General features: G+C 33.7%; 1 protein-coding gene across 1 annotated transcript; it reads right to left on the bottom strand.

Moving 5' to 3' along the window:
- Positions 1 to 4,774: 4,774 nt before the first annotated feature.
- LOC111897563 (GDSL esterase/lipase CPRD49) lies at positions 4,775 to 6,769 on the bottom strand. The gene is made up of 6 exons (XM_023893520.3): positions 6,604 to 6,769; positions 6,164 to 6,241; positions 5,908 to 6,048; positions 5,708 to 5,784; positions 5,468 to 5,605; positions 4,775 to 5,152 (listed from the first exon to the last, which is right to left on the bottom strand). The coding sequence occupies exons 1-6, from the start codon at positions 6,712 to 6,714 to the stop codon at positions 5,002 to 5,004; spliced, it is 696 nt and encodes a 231-aa protein (XP_023749288.1). The 5' UTR covers positions 6,715 to 6,769; the 3' UTR covers positions 4,775 to 5,001.
- Positions 6,770 to 13,698: the final 6,929 nt, after the last annotated feature.

Genomic DNA, 13,698 nt, shown 5'->3' on the forward strand with positions numbered 1-13,698 from the left:
TACATAAATACATATATATACAAATAAATACGATTTTAAATATATATATATATATATATATATATATATATATATATATATATATGTATGTATATAGTAAATAATAATAATAATAATAATAATAATAATAATAGTAATAATAATAATAAAGTAATAATAAATAATAAATAACCTGTGTGACATCTATTAAGTACAATATTTCAGGATAGGTGTTCAAAAAACCTACTTGGTCTGGTGGTGAAGATCTTCCTTTTATATGAAGAAGACCCGGGTTCGAAACCTCCCAGGTCCAATTTTCCTTCCTTGCCTGTTTTTTCCTAACCATGCCAACAACGCTTACGTGGCTTGCCATGTAATGCCTGACTCAACAATCTCGCCCAATCAGCTAAAGGGTGGCCGGTTAACTAAGGTAAAATCTGGTTTTGAGGTAAAAATAAACCAATTTTCCGGTATGTTGGGGTTTTATCGCACCAAAAAACCCACTTAGGTGATAACCGAACATTTTGCGTAAAATTAGGGGCTTTTATGACAAAAACCCAACTATAAATTACCAAAATTGTAATATACTCTAATGTGTTATATTTAACTTTTTGAAAAATATAAACATAACTTCTTATCTATGCCTCGTGTAATTCATTAAAGGCCCGTTACACCCTATGCAATCAAAAAATCTCAATTTCGACTTCAACTTCAAACAATCATAACTTCTTCACTTTAACTTTGTTTTCGACGTTCTTTATATGTACAAAAAAGTATTGAAGAGCCCCACAATCCTATAAAATTATTTTTGACTTAAAACATACTGAACTAAAATCCTTAATTCATGAAGGAAGACTGAAGCATCACTTTTCCCATTTTATCCTTGGACTCCAAAACACAAACCAAGATCATGGATCACATAACCAAAATTATCCACATCCAGTGGGGTCTAAACCCTATTCCCTTGAAGCCTAAGACCTTTACTTGACCCATTTATTATCCATAATCCTGAAATAAGAACTTCTCGAAACAAGATGTTACAATTTTCCCCCACTTAAACTAGATTAAGGATTTTGCGTAAAATTAGGAGATAACCGAACATTTTGCGTAAAATTAGGGGCTTTTATGACAAAAACCCAACTATAAATTACCAAAATTGTAATATACTCTAATGTGTTATATTTAACTTTTTGAAAAATATAAACATAACTTCTTATCTATGCCTCGTGTAATTCATTAAAGGCCCGTTACGCCCTATACAATCAAAAAATCTCAATTTCGACTTCAACTTCAAACAATCATAACTTCTTCGCTTTAACTCTGTTTTCGACGTTCTTTATATGTACAAAAAGTATCGAAGAGCCCCACAATCCTATAAAATTATTTTTGACTTAAAACATACTGAACTAAAATCCTTAATTCATGAAGGAAGACTGAAGCATCACTTTTCCCATTTTATCCTTGGACTCCAAAACACAAACCAAGATCATGGATCACATAACCAAAATTATCCACATCCAGTGGGGTTTAAACCCTATTCCCTTGAAGCCTAAGACCTTTACTTGACCCATTTATTATCCATAATCCTGAAATAAGAACTTCTCGAAACAAGATGTTACAATTTTCCCCCACTTAAACTAGATTTTGTCCTTGAAATCCTTCTTGGTGAGGATCTCTGAAACAATATCAACATATTCCATAAGCTCCCTCTAACCATCTTAACACCAAGGAATCTTATAAAGAAAACTTGAGAGACCACATAGGAACCTACAACTGTCAACCAACAACCCAATAACTTGAAAATGCTCAACCACAATAATTTTCCTTCTCTCCCTAACTGTAAGACCCCACTTCTAGAGAAAACCACTCAATCAAATGACTACCCGGTCCCACCCATATGAATAATATAACCACTGGTTCATGATACATCGTGACACCTTCTAAGCACTAAAACGGTAAGCTCACGGTACTATGCTGATCTTATCGTCATTCCATCACACACCTGAAGAATCACATCCAGTACCGTAGGGGCCTAAATATACACAACCATAAAGCAATCGACTTGTAGGAACCCAATCAGCATCCCTTTCAATACTAAACAAACACCACAAGAGCCATACCCTTCTATAACACACCATTCCTTTCACAAAACACGTTGCGAACAACACAAAATCAAACGAATGTACTCTTGTTCCAATTCAAAGGCTATAACCCAAAACTAACCCTATTAGATATATTCTATTCATTTTCCTCACGACCTTACCTAAAAGGTGAAGTACCAATAGATCTAATGAAATGAAGAACCTCAATCGTTAACAAAAAGATCCTCATAATTGACTGAAACAAGGAACTACCCCTTGATTGAAACTGAACAGATTCCACCAATATGTAACTATCTCGATAGAAGTTTCAAAGTTATCCAAAAATGATGCTAAAATGCTAGTCAGATCAGTCCAAATATCAACCCTATCAATACGACATGCCAAAATTAGATTATGCGTAGATCCAAAGCCACACCTGAAGAACTAAACAATACTGCCCCAACATTCGAACTTCCAATGTTTGCTAAACTCAAGCCTGCTATGGACAATAATTCCACAACCAACAATTGGGGGTAAACATACCTAGAAGCCAAAATATGCAACATATAGAATTTGACGATAGGTTGACATATCCATTGAATCTCTACTGATACAATTTAAAACTTTCGAAGAACCTCATCTATTGACGATGACCAACGATCGAGAATGCATTGGCGACTACTCCACTGATCCAATACACTATTGAACAAAGCCCATGTGGAACTACACATACAAAAATCTGAAGTCGATTGACAGATCATCAACTGCTCACCCTAGACTATAGATAACAATTTATAAAACAACCTAACAGTCCATCAATAACCGATACTCAACCTGAGTGACTCAAATTCCTCATGACTCAATCATCGACGATCTCGAATGAAACCACTGGATTCAACGAGCTCCTTGTCTAATAGATTCCTACTGTGAAGACAACTCATTCATTCCTAAGCTGTGACTTCCCTAAATTCAAGGTCATTTTAAAAATTTTATTTATGCTTATTTAAAAATAAGAGTATCCATTTTAAAGAAATTATGTTGCAAAATTTGTTTCCCAGAAAACATGATAAATATATTATCAAAGCATTTCCGAAGAAATGTATTTTGTTTATATTAAAACTTTGGGATGTCATTGTCAATACAGAAACATAAGCATAAACAGACCTTACATTTTTTTACACTAATGATTTACATCTCCTTTAATCTCTCAGTATAATGTGACTTCATATCGATACCTGTGATACAAATAAAATGAGTGGGTCAGGATGAGAAACCTGACAAGTATATATATATATATATATATATATATATATATATATATATATATATATATATATATATATATATATATATATATTGAGATTTGTAACCTCAATTGTCATGCAAGTGTAGAGGCAAGGAGAGGACAGGAGGGGTGAGGCGTGGGGTCATTCTTTTTATATTTTTAGAATTCCTCTATATATATATATATATATATATATATATATATATATATATATATATATATATATATATATATATATATATATATATATATATATATATATATATATATAATGAATGGGTTTTGCTGTTGGCTAAATGCACTTCAATCATTTAAAGGATTTAACTATAGTAGTTTGTTACATAATTATATTGATTATTTGACTATATTAATTAGATTATTTAGGTATCTACTAGCCGAATCACCTACTAAAACAGAAAAGACAAGAAAATAGTAGAGATGAAATCAACTGTATTTGGTAGAAGAAAGAGAAAATTATGGTGCTATTTCACCTGCTATTTGCTATTGTGTATGTCGTTTGATGCGGTGTATGTCGTTTGATGCGGGTATACGGCTAATATATATATATATATATATATATATATATATATATATATATATATATATATATATATATATATATATATATATATATATATATATATATATATATATATATATATATATATATATATATATATATATATATATATATATATATACTCGCGCAACTAATCTGACAAATCTGTGTAGATCAATTGCCTAGCCCGCACACTTTTTATATCTTCAAAATCCAGTAGACAAAGGATTCAATCTATTTGTATCTATCATATGCTTTATCTTTTTTGCTAATAATTTCACTTCTACATCTTTGTTAATTCCATTATCCCAATTGATGCCCATTAACCACAGTGTAGTTTTTTTCTTCACTTCAACATAATTCACATTAAACTCAATTACGAGTCAAATAAGTATTATTATTATTATTATTATTATTATTATTATTATTATTATCAAATAAGTTTTATTATTATTATTATTATTTTTAAGCATAAATCACACACAAAAATTTAATTTCTATTTTTTCTTTGTTGGTCAGTAAATGCAATAATTTTTTTTTCTAATTCAATTTTAATTTATTGATTTATCAGACTATTAATGAAATTTTCTTATATATTAAAAAAAAAAAATTGAGGGGCCATTTAATTTTATATTTCGTACAGGGCACTCAAAATCAACAGGACGACCACGATGATGACAAGCATATTAAAATATTATTAATTTTATTAAATATGACACATGTTATCATTTAATATAGATAGGAGGATAAATATGATTAAAATGTTGGAGGATATTCTATTTTACATAATAGTATTAACTCATATATTACTTAGTAGATATTGTTTAACTCATGTTTTTCTATGAATAAAAACAACATAAACTAACAACATACAAAAAGCCTTTCTTTTGTCACACAAACTCGGATTTTATTTTCCAAATTTAAAGTACAGATCTTAACATGTCAGTCCTCATGGCACTGTCATCAAAACTAATCAGCAAACTCCATAGGCAAAGACATAAACCAACGATAGGGAATAAAACAACATAAACCAACAACATTCACTAAATCATTTTCTTCATAAAACTCACATTTTACTCAACAAACCTAAACCGATCTTAACCTACGGCACTGGCAGCAACAGCAACATCAAATTCGGTAGGCAACAAATCCCAACGCAAACTTGGTGTCCAGTCAGCTTGAAAAATTGCTAGTCGTATCTCACTTGCCACTGTTTCGCTCGCAGCTGCTGTAAAATGTATCCCATCTCTGTCATCATGAACACAATTATCAGACAATATATCAAGTGTTTGTATTTATTAAGCTATGTAACACGACCTAATAAGCTATGCAACACAAATTTGTTAAAAGTTGGGACTTAATGGGGACAATCTCATTTTTCTTGTTTTTTTCAATTAAGTTGTTCTTTTTGTATTAAATAATAAAGAAATACCCATATATTAGGTCATGTCCCTATGAAGTCCATGAGATAACAAAAGAAGTAGCAACATACTTGTCTGAACATACATTAATAAATTAAAAGATAAACTAAAATTTAGGAACAAATAAATATTATATACTTACATAAAGCTGGTTGTCAACCAATCAGGTCGTTGTTGAATTAAGGTGAAAAGATCAATAGCCTTGATATTCATTTCTTTGCATAAGGCTAGACAAGCATCAGAGTATATTCCACACTGTTCGTTTTTGCGATTCTCAATACTGGTTTTATAGAAGAACAGTTGTAAGATCAAACGAGAATTGATAATTAGAAGGAATATTAAATGATAAAAAAAAAAACTTATGATAGTAATATATAATCACCCCAGAACTGCTTTCATTTGTTCCTCGTTCACTGGAGGGGCAGAAAGAAATATTAGGCGTGTGGTCTCTGAAAGGCTCTGATAAGAAAGAGTTGGTTTTATAAAAATTAATTAAGGATGTATACTAATGTGCCTCTGTATTAATACTAGTAAATGATAATTATATGTTAATATATCAAAATATATTATGTGAAAATTTACTTGTAGATAGGTAGCAATGATCCTCATGTTTTCAACGTAATCCTCAAGTGGTACATGAGAACTTGGGACATCTGGATCATAAAGTACTGAATCGTTACCTCCAAAATAAACAATTACCAGAGATGGTTTTACCGCATCATCCTGAAAATTAAATAAGAAAAAGAAAATTAAAAGAACAATGTTATTTTTCAAATAAATATTGGAAAATAATAATATGAATTTGGTTTTGAGTTGGCAACTAAACCGAAGAAATTACCTTTGGGAAGATTTGTTTCACAACTTCTAGCGCTTGCTTTGAATTCCAACCATTATATCCTCGCATGAATATGTCTGCCTATATATATCATTTGCAAGTGAAGAGAGATTTATGTGCAGAAACGAAAAAAAAAAAAAATACATGATACAAATATCGAATAGCGAATCACATTTAATGCCTCATAAAGATTGAGATTCAATAAAGAATGTAATTTTCAGTTTATAAGATCAATATGACCAGCCTAATGGATTAATTAATAACAAGATTGAGCCATAACTTACAAATAACTTCCATGCATCACGGTTTTAAGTTGAATATGAGGTTATTGGGCTAGTTTATATCATCATGGATATATAAGTGATTATTCATTACTTCAGAAATCTACAGGTGTACTAAATCACAATCTAACACAAGAATATAAATCGTATTTAAAATCCAACCTTGCGAGCATAATAGTGTGCAAGATCCGCAGCCCAACCATCTAGAAGAAAGCCAAGTTGAACGATTGAGGAACCGAACAACACAAACTGTGGCCTTGCTGGTCCAACCATTGTTTCAAATTCTACTTGTAATTAACCTCAGATTACTTCACCAGTTAACAAGTGATGTGTTGTGGGGGTATTGCGCGTGGATTTTATAGTGTGGAAATGCAGACCATATGCCACCTAACACCAACTGGTAGAAGAAGTATATTTAATTTTGGAGCCAATAAGTGATATGATTAATTTGATTATAATAAATAATTGTGTCAAAAAACAATTGATTATTCATTTGATCGGTTTGATCTTGTAAGATTATGTATGTATTAAAATAGGGATAGTAGTTGACATATCTATAATGAAAAGTGTTTACATACAAAATAACCGTCTATGAAAAAATATCACAAAATATTCCGTTATTTAATAAAATAACTAAGTGTAATATCTATGTATTATATGAGTTAATTAAAAAAAAATTAAATATAAATGTCTAAATTTTTAAAAACTTTGGAATTATAAGAAAATAAAAAAATAATAAATTATAAAAGTTGTTTTTTTTTTTTTTTTAATCTTTTAAATTTAAATAAATAATCAAAATAAACTAATGGGCTTTAACTTGGTTATTTTAAAATTAGAAGATAAATCCCTTAGTGAAATTTATATTCATTTATTATTATATTTATTGTAATTATTACATTAAAATATTATATAAAATTTATTAAAATAGAAAAACCCATAAAATAACATTTAAAAAATATTTTAATTTGGAACACATCTATAATGGTACTAATTACACAATCCGTAAGTGTATTGTATGTTAGAGCTAGATAGTATTTAACATTTTAATCAGTTTAGAAATTAATGGATTTCTTATTTTGCTCTTAACCCATGTAGGAAAGAAAACTTTTGGTAGCTTTATAAGTTCAAATGCTACTTCAATATTGGAAAAGTTGGTTAAGTTAGGATGTTTCTGGTAAAAGAATATATATATATATATATATATATATATATATATATATATATATATATATATATATATATATATATATATATATATATATATATATATATATATATATATATATATATATATATATATAGGGTTAGGTTCATTTGAGACCACTTATATTTTGTGAGACCGTGAGACGCATTTGTTTATTTATTTTTATTTTTTTTTAGTTAATTCATGTTCCGAAAATAATATCTAAAAAAAGAATTTTTTGATTTTTCCATTTATTTTGCATTTTAAAATTATTTTTAGAATATATACAGTGTAATATTCTATTTAGAATATTTCACGTATTTTTCAAAAAAAATAGAATTTTTTTTTATTTTTTTTTTAATTTTTTTTAATTTTTTTTAGTTAATTCAAGTTCCGAAAATAATATTTAAAAAAAGAATTTTTAGATTTTTCCATTTATTTTGCATTTTAAAATTACTTTTTAGAATATGTCAGTGAAATATTCTATTTAGAATATTTCACTTATTTTTCAAAAAAAAAAACGGATTTTTTTTTTTATTTTTTTTAGTTAATTAAAGTTCCGAAAATAACATTTAAAAAAAGAATTTTTGGATTTTTCCATTTATTTTGCATTTTAAAATTATTTTTAGATTTGGTCTCACGGTCTCACAAAATTAGAATGGTCTCAAATGAACCTGAACCTATATATATATATATATATATATATATATATATATATATATATATATATATATATATATATATATATATATATATCGGAAATCGAGTAATCAATCCACTTTTTTGTGTATTTTTTAAATATATAACCTATTTAAATTGTTTTTCAGTAAAATAACATTTTTATCCAAAGTGGGTTGTTGCGGAAACAATTTATAACTCTATATTTGTTGGGCCAACTCAATAACTATCTTTCGAAATTCCCAATGCAGAGTAACAGTTTGTATTCCGGAATTCAAATTTAAAATTCATTTTCCAGATTATATTCCGATAAATTTTGGATCTCGATTTCATTCTAGATCTCAATTTACAAACGCATTCCGACTTTTTGACGCGCATTCTGATCTCTGAAACGCTCTCCAGCATTCCGATACACTCCAACACACATTTTGAACTTCGATTAAGAAATAGAACATGACGATAACCCGGTTGTTTTAGTGGTAAGTCCTATACTACTCTTATACCCACTAGTACAAAAATGACCTACGGATACAACATAAAAGTGTGACCATATGTGTATAGTGGCATTTTGTTTTTTTTACTGAAAGTGTAACAGAAGGTGACGCCATCGTATGAGTTTTATGGTCACTTTAAAATTTAGTGTCCTTGTGGTATGAAAAAATATGGCCGTATTATAAAAGTGTGGCTATTGGGTAGAGAATTTTGTTGCTATAATAAATCATTTTATCCAATATTGTGGCATTAAACCGTGAGTAGACACACTTATATAGTAATTGTAGTAATTGTATATCACCAACTTACGACATGCATGTTGTTTTGGTGTGACGTTTTACTAAAAAATTGTCACATAATTTAAAGTTTATTAAGACTATTGAATGTCTTTTGCAGACATGTAATTATGATGAAAATGATCATGTTTGCTAAATGACCACATGTAATTCATCTCATAAGCGTCGTTTGCTAATAATTAGTCACAAAAATAATTTATGTTTGTGACCATTGCTTATCGTGTAGAGACACACTATTAAGTGAAGATAATTTAAACATAACTATTAGTGTTCTGTCAACACATACAATTTAGATGAACATGACTTTTGTCTTCAATGTTGTCACATTATTTGTATATTAACATATCACTTTGTTATATTCTGTCACACTAATATTATATAAATGTGACAATATATAAAGTTTTAGTCACGTAATTATTGAGTTTATTGAAACGTGGTATTTATTTGCCACATCATTTTTATACGTTGTTATTATTTAAGTTATCGTCATAAAAATTGAGAAAAACATGACGTTAAAACACTTGTTGTAACATCCCAAGAATACGGTCCAAAAATTTCGTTTTAAAATCATTAATAAAAACCATGAATACCAATCATCGTATAAAAATCATAAGTCGTGTAACTCAAAATAACATAATATCTGTCAATCTATCAAAATCATATCAAATATCAGAGTGAATCATCCCAGGCTAAAATTATGGTGTGTGTCATGCAGTCATCCGGAGCTCTTCCCTTTGCTAGCTGAAGTACCTGAAACCAAAACTAAAAACTGTAAGCACGAAGTTTAGTGAGTCTCCCCAAACTACCATATACCATACACATAATTACATAATAACATACATTGGGCCTTGCACGCTACATCAGGCCCCGCCCGACATCGGACAGAAGTCTGGCATCGGGCCATGCCCAACATCGGACCGAAGTCTGGCATCGGTCCCCACCCGACATTGGACCGAAGTCCAGTATACATATAACATAGCAACAAGCATATAACACATAACATATAACATAAATATATTAACATTCCTCGGGCTTGCCCCGACATCGCATTGGAGTCTAGAACACATAACGCATAACATATAAGCTAAACCTTCCTCGGGCTTGCCCCAACATTGGACCAAAGCCCGAAACACATAAACAAACACATGCAAGAATCACAAAGACATCAAGCATACAAACATTCCTCGGGCTTGCCCTGGCATCAGACCGAAGTCCAGACACATATAACTACATCGCACTAACCCCATCATTGCTAACATACATAAGCGAGTCAGCATTGGTACCTTAGACTCGTTCCTACTGGAAGAGGACTCACCTCTCAAGCTGGCTGCTGATATCTCAAGTGAGGAATCTCCAATGGATGCTGATATCGGGCCTTGCCTGGCATCAGACCGAAGTCCAGTATATATATAACATAGCAACAAGCATATAACACATAACATATAACATAAATATATTAACATTCCTCGGGCTTGCCCCGACATCGGACTGGAGTCTAGAACACATAACGCATAACTTATAAGCTAAACCTTCCTCGGGCTTGCCCCAACATTGGACCGAAGCCCGAAACACATAAACAAACACATGCAAGAATCATGAAGACATCAAGCATACGAACATTCCTTGGGCTTGCCCCGGCATCGGAACGATGTCCAGAAACATATAACTACATCGGGCTAACCCCAAAATTGCAAACATACATAAACGGGCCGACCTTGGTGCCTTAGACCCGTTTCTACTGGAAGAGGACTCACCTCTCAAGCTGGCTGTTGATATCTCAAGTAAGGAATCTCCAATGGCTGCTCCAACGACTCCCCGACTATAAATTCACAAGGAACACTTAGTCAAAAACTGAAATTTCCTCTAAGGGTAAAATGTCCATTTTATTCCTGGTCAAAGTCAAAGTCAAGGTCAACTTCCAGTTGACTCAACTCATCGAGTTACCTCCTAACTCGTCGAGTTCCTATGCTATTCAGACTCGTGATAAACCGAGTCAACTCGTCGAGTCCCTTCACAGACGCGTCGAGTTCCAACTGGTACGGAATCGGGAAAAATCGACTCAACTCGTCAAGTCCCCCTTCTGGACTTGCAGATTTCCCTTGTCTGTTGAGCTATCTTGATGGATTAAGCCCCTACACTTCAGATCCAAGCTTCATACTTCACATAAACCCCGAAAATGTCCTTTTAATGGTAAAGTTTCCAACTTTACCCGTTACTACCTCTTCTTAATGGGTTTAGCTCAACCCTAACTCCTTGGGACCCAAAACTTGGTCCTTAAGCCATCCATACACCAAACTAAGACTTACAACCACATATCTAAACCCCTAACACTACTTGGACACGTAAAGCTCCCATGTTTCTCTTCATGCATGGCCTTTTTCGGCTAAAAAGGCCAAGATGACACTCTATGGCTTGCATGGGGGCTCTAATGGCATAAAGCTTGCACCTTTATGTCATACCAGCCCTTCAAGGTCTTAGATTTGGAAGATTACCCACTTGGGTCGTCCATTATCCAAAGGTTATCATTCTTGGGCCAAAGCCTTCATAAAAGGGGAAGGAAGAGATCTAATGAACTAGAGGTCAAGATAGAAAATTGATTACTAGAAAATGTAGCCAAAGAAGTGTAGTTTCTGGATCTACTCTCTTCCTCTTGAGCCTTCTGACTCATTCTTCTTCTTCAAGCTTCAAGAACACAAAAGATTGCTTACAAATGGCTCACACACTCACAAGATGCTCTAGGGTTTCGTGGATTAGGGTTTGGAACAAGGAGGCTAGAAATGAGGTCAGGGGGTTAAGGATTTTAAATAGGGTGCAAAACCCCAAAATTAAGGTTTCATTTGGCAGGCCTACTAGCCGAGTCGAGGGCTCTTGACTCGTCGAGTGGATGGCCATAAACCCGCATCCAATCCCGCTTCTACTCGACAAGTCTGGGGCTCCCAACACGTCGAGTAGCTCTATAAATAAACAAAAATACAATTTAAATGCATACCAGGAACGAAGCGTTAAAATTCTCCCCCACTAGACTTAGACTTCGTCCTCGAAGTCTGCTGCATCTGGAAACAACTCCGGGTAGTGCTCCCTCATCTCCTTCTCGGGCTCCCAAGTCCACTCAGAACCCTTGCAGTGTTATCACTGCACCTTCACTAGCTGAACAACCTTGTTCCTCAATGTTTTCGTCTTGCGATCTAGAATTGCCACCAGTCTCTCAATGTAATTTAGGCTGTCATCAACCTGAATATCCTCTAAGGGAAAAACACTGAATCATCTACTAGGAACTTCTGTAACTGAGAAACATGGAAGTTGTTGTGGATTTGGCTGAGCTCTGCTGGAAGATCCAATTAGTATGCCACCTTGCCCACCTGGGTTATAACCCTGAAAGGGCCGATGTACCTGGGGCCTAGCTTGCCCCGCTTCCGGAACTGGATGACACCTTTCCAAGGTGACACATTCAGGAGGACCATATCGCCCACCTGAAACTCCAAGTCTGAACGCCGCTTGTCAGCGTAACTCTTCTGTCGAATCTGAGCAGTCTAGAGCCTGCTCCAGACCTGCTGGATCTGCTCTATAGTCTTGAGTACTCCCTCAGTACTCCTCATGACTATCTGACCGGCCTCGCCCCAACAGATTGGGGTCCTACACTTCATCTCGTAGAGCAGCTTGAAGGGAGGCCGGTCTATGCTGGCGTGGTAACTGTTGTTATACGAAAATTCAGTTAACGGAAGATACGTATCCCAACTGCCACTGAAATCCAAAACACATACGCGTAGCATGTCCTCGAGTGTCTGAATTGTCCTCTCGCTCTGTCCGTCCGTCTGGGGGTGGAAAGTGGTGCTGAAGTGAAGACGAGTACCCATCTCGTCGTGAAACCGCTTCCTAAATCTGGAAGTGAAACGAACATCTCGGTCTGACACCACCGAGACAGGCACTCCATGTCGTGACACCACCGAGACATGCACACCTCCGAGAGTGCTTATTTTATTCCGATCCAAGAGAGTATATCGGCCGAGAAGCTGGCGAAATACTGCTTCCATGCCTATGATCGAAATGTAAGCTATCACATGACCCCGTTGCATCAATATTGCTCCCATGCCTATGATCGAAGCGTCACAGTAAACTAAGAAGTCATCAAATCCCTCTGGTAAAGTCAAAACCGGTGCTTTGTATAACCGTTGTCTAAGGGTCTTGAAGGCTGCCTGCTACTCAGGCCCCCATCGGAATGTCACCAACTTCTTGGTCAGTCGGGTCAGGGGAACTGCAATCTTGGAGAAGTCCTGAATAAATATCCGGTAATAACTCGCTAGACCCAGGAAAGTCCGAATCTCAGTTGGAGACCTCGGAATCTCCCATTGCATCACAACTTCTATCTTGGCCGGATCGATCATAATACCCTTCTAGTTGACAAGGTGCCCAAGAAACTACACCTCGCGCAACCAGAACTCGCACTTGAAGAATTTTGCAAAAAGTCTCTCCTTCCTTAGTGTCTCCAGTACCTCCTTTAGGTGCTCCTTGTGCTGCTCCTGTGTCTTGGAGTGAACCAAGATGTCATCAATGAAGACTATTACGGACCGATCCAACATCGGTCTACACATGCGGTTCATGAGGTCCATG

The sequence above is a fragment of the Lactuca sativa genome, chromosome 8 (genome assembly GCF_002870075.4).
Source record: "Lactuca sativa cultivar Salinas chromosome 8, Lsat_Salinas_v11, whole genome shotgun sequence".
NCBI lineage: Eukaryota > Viridiplantae > Streptophyta > Magnoliopsida > Asterales > Asteraceae > Lactuca > Lactuca sativa.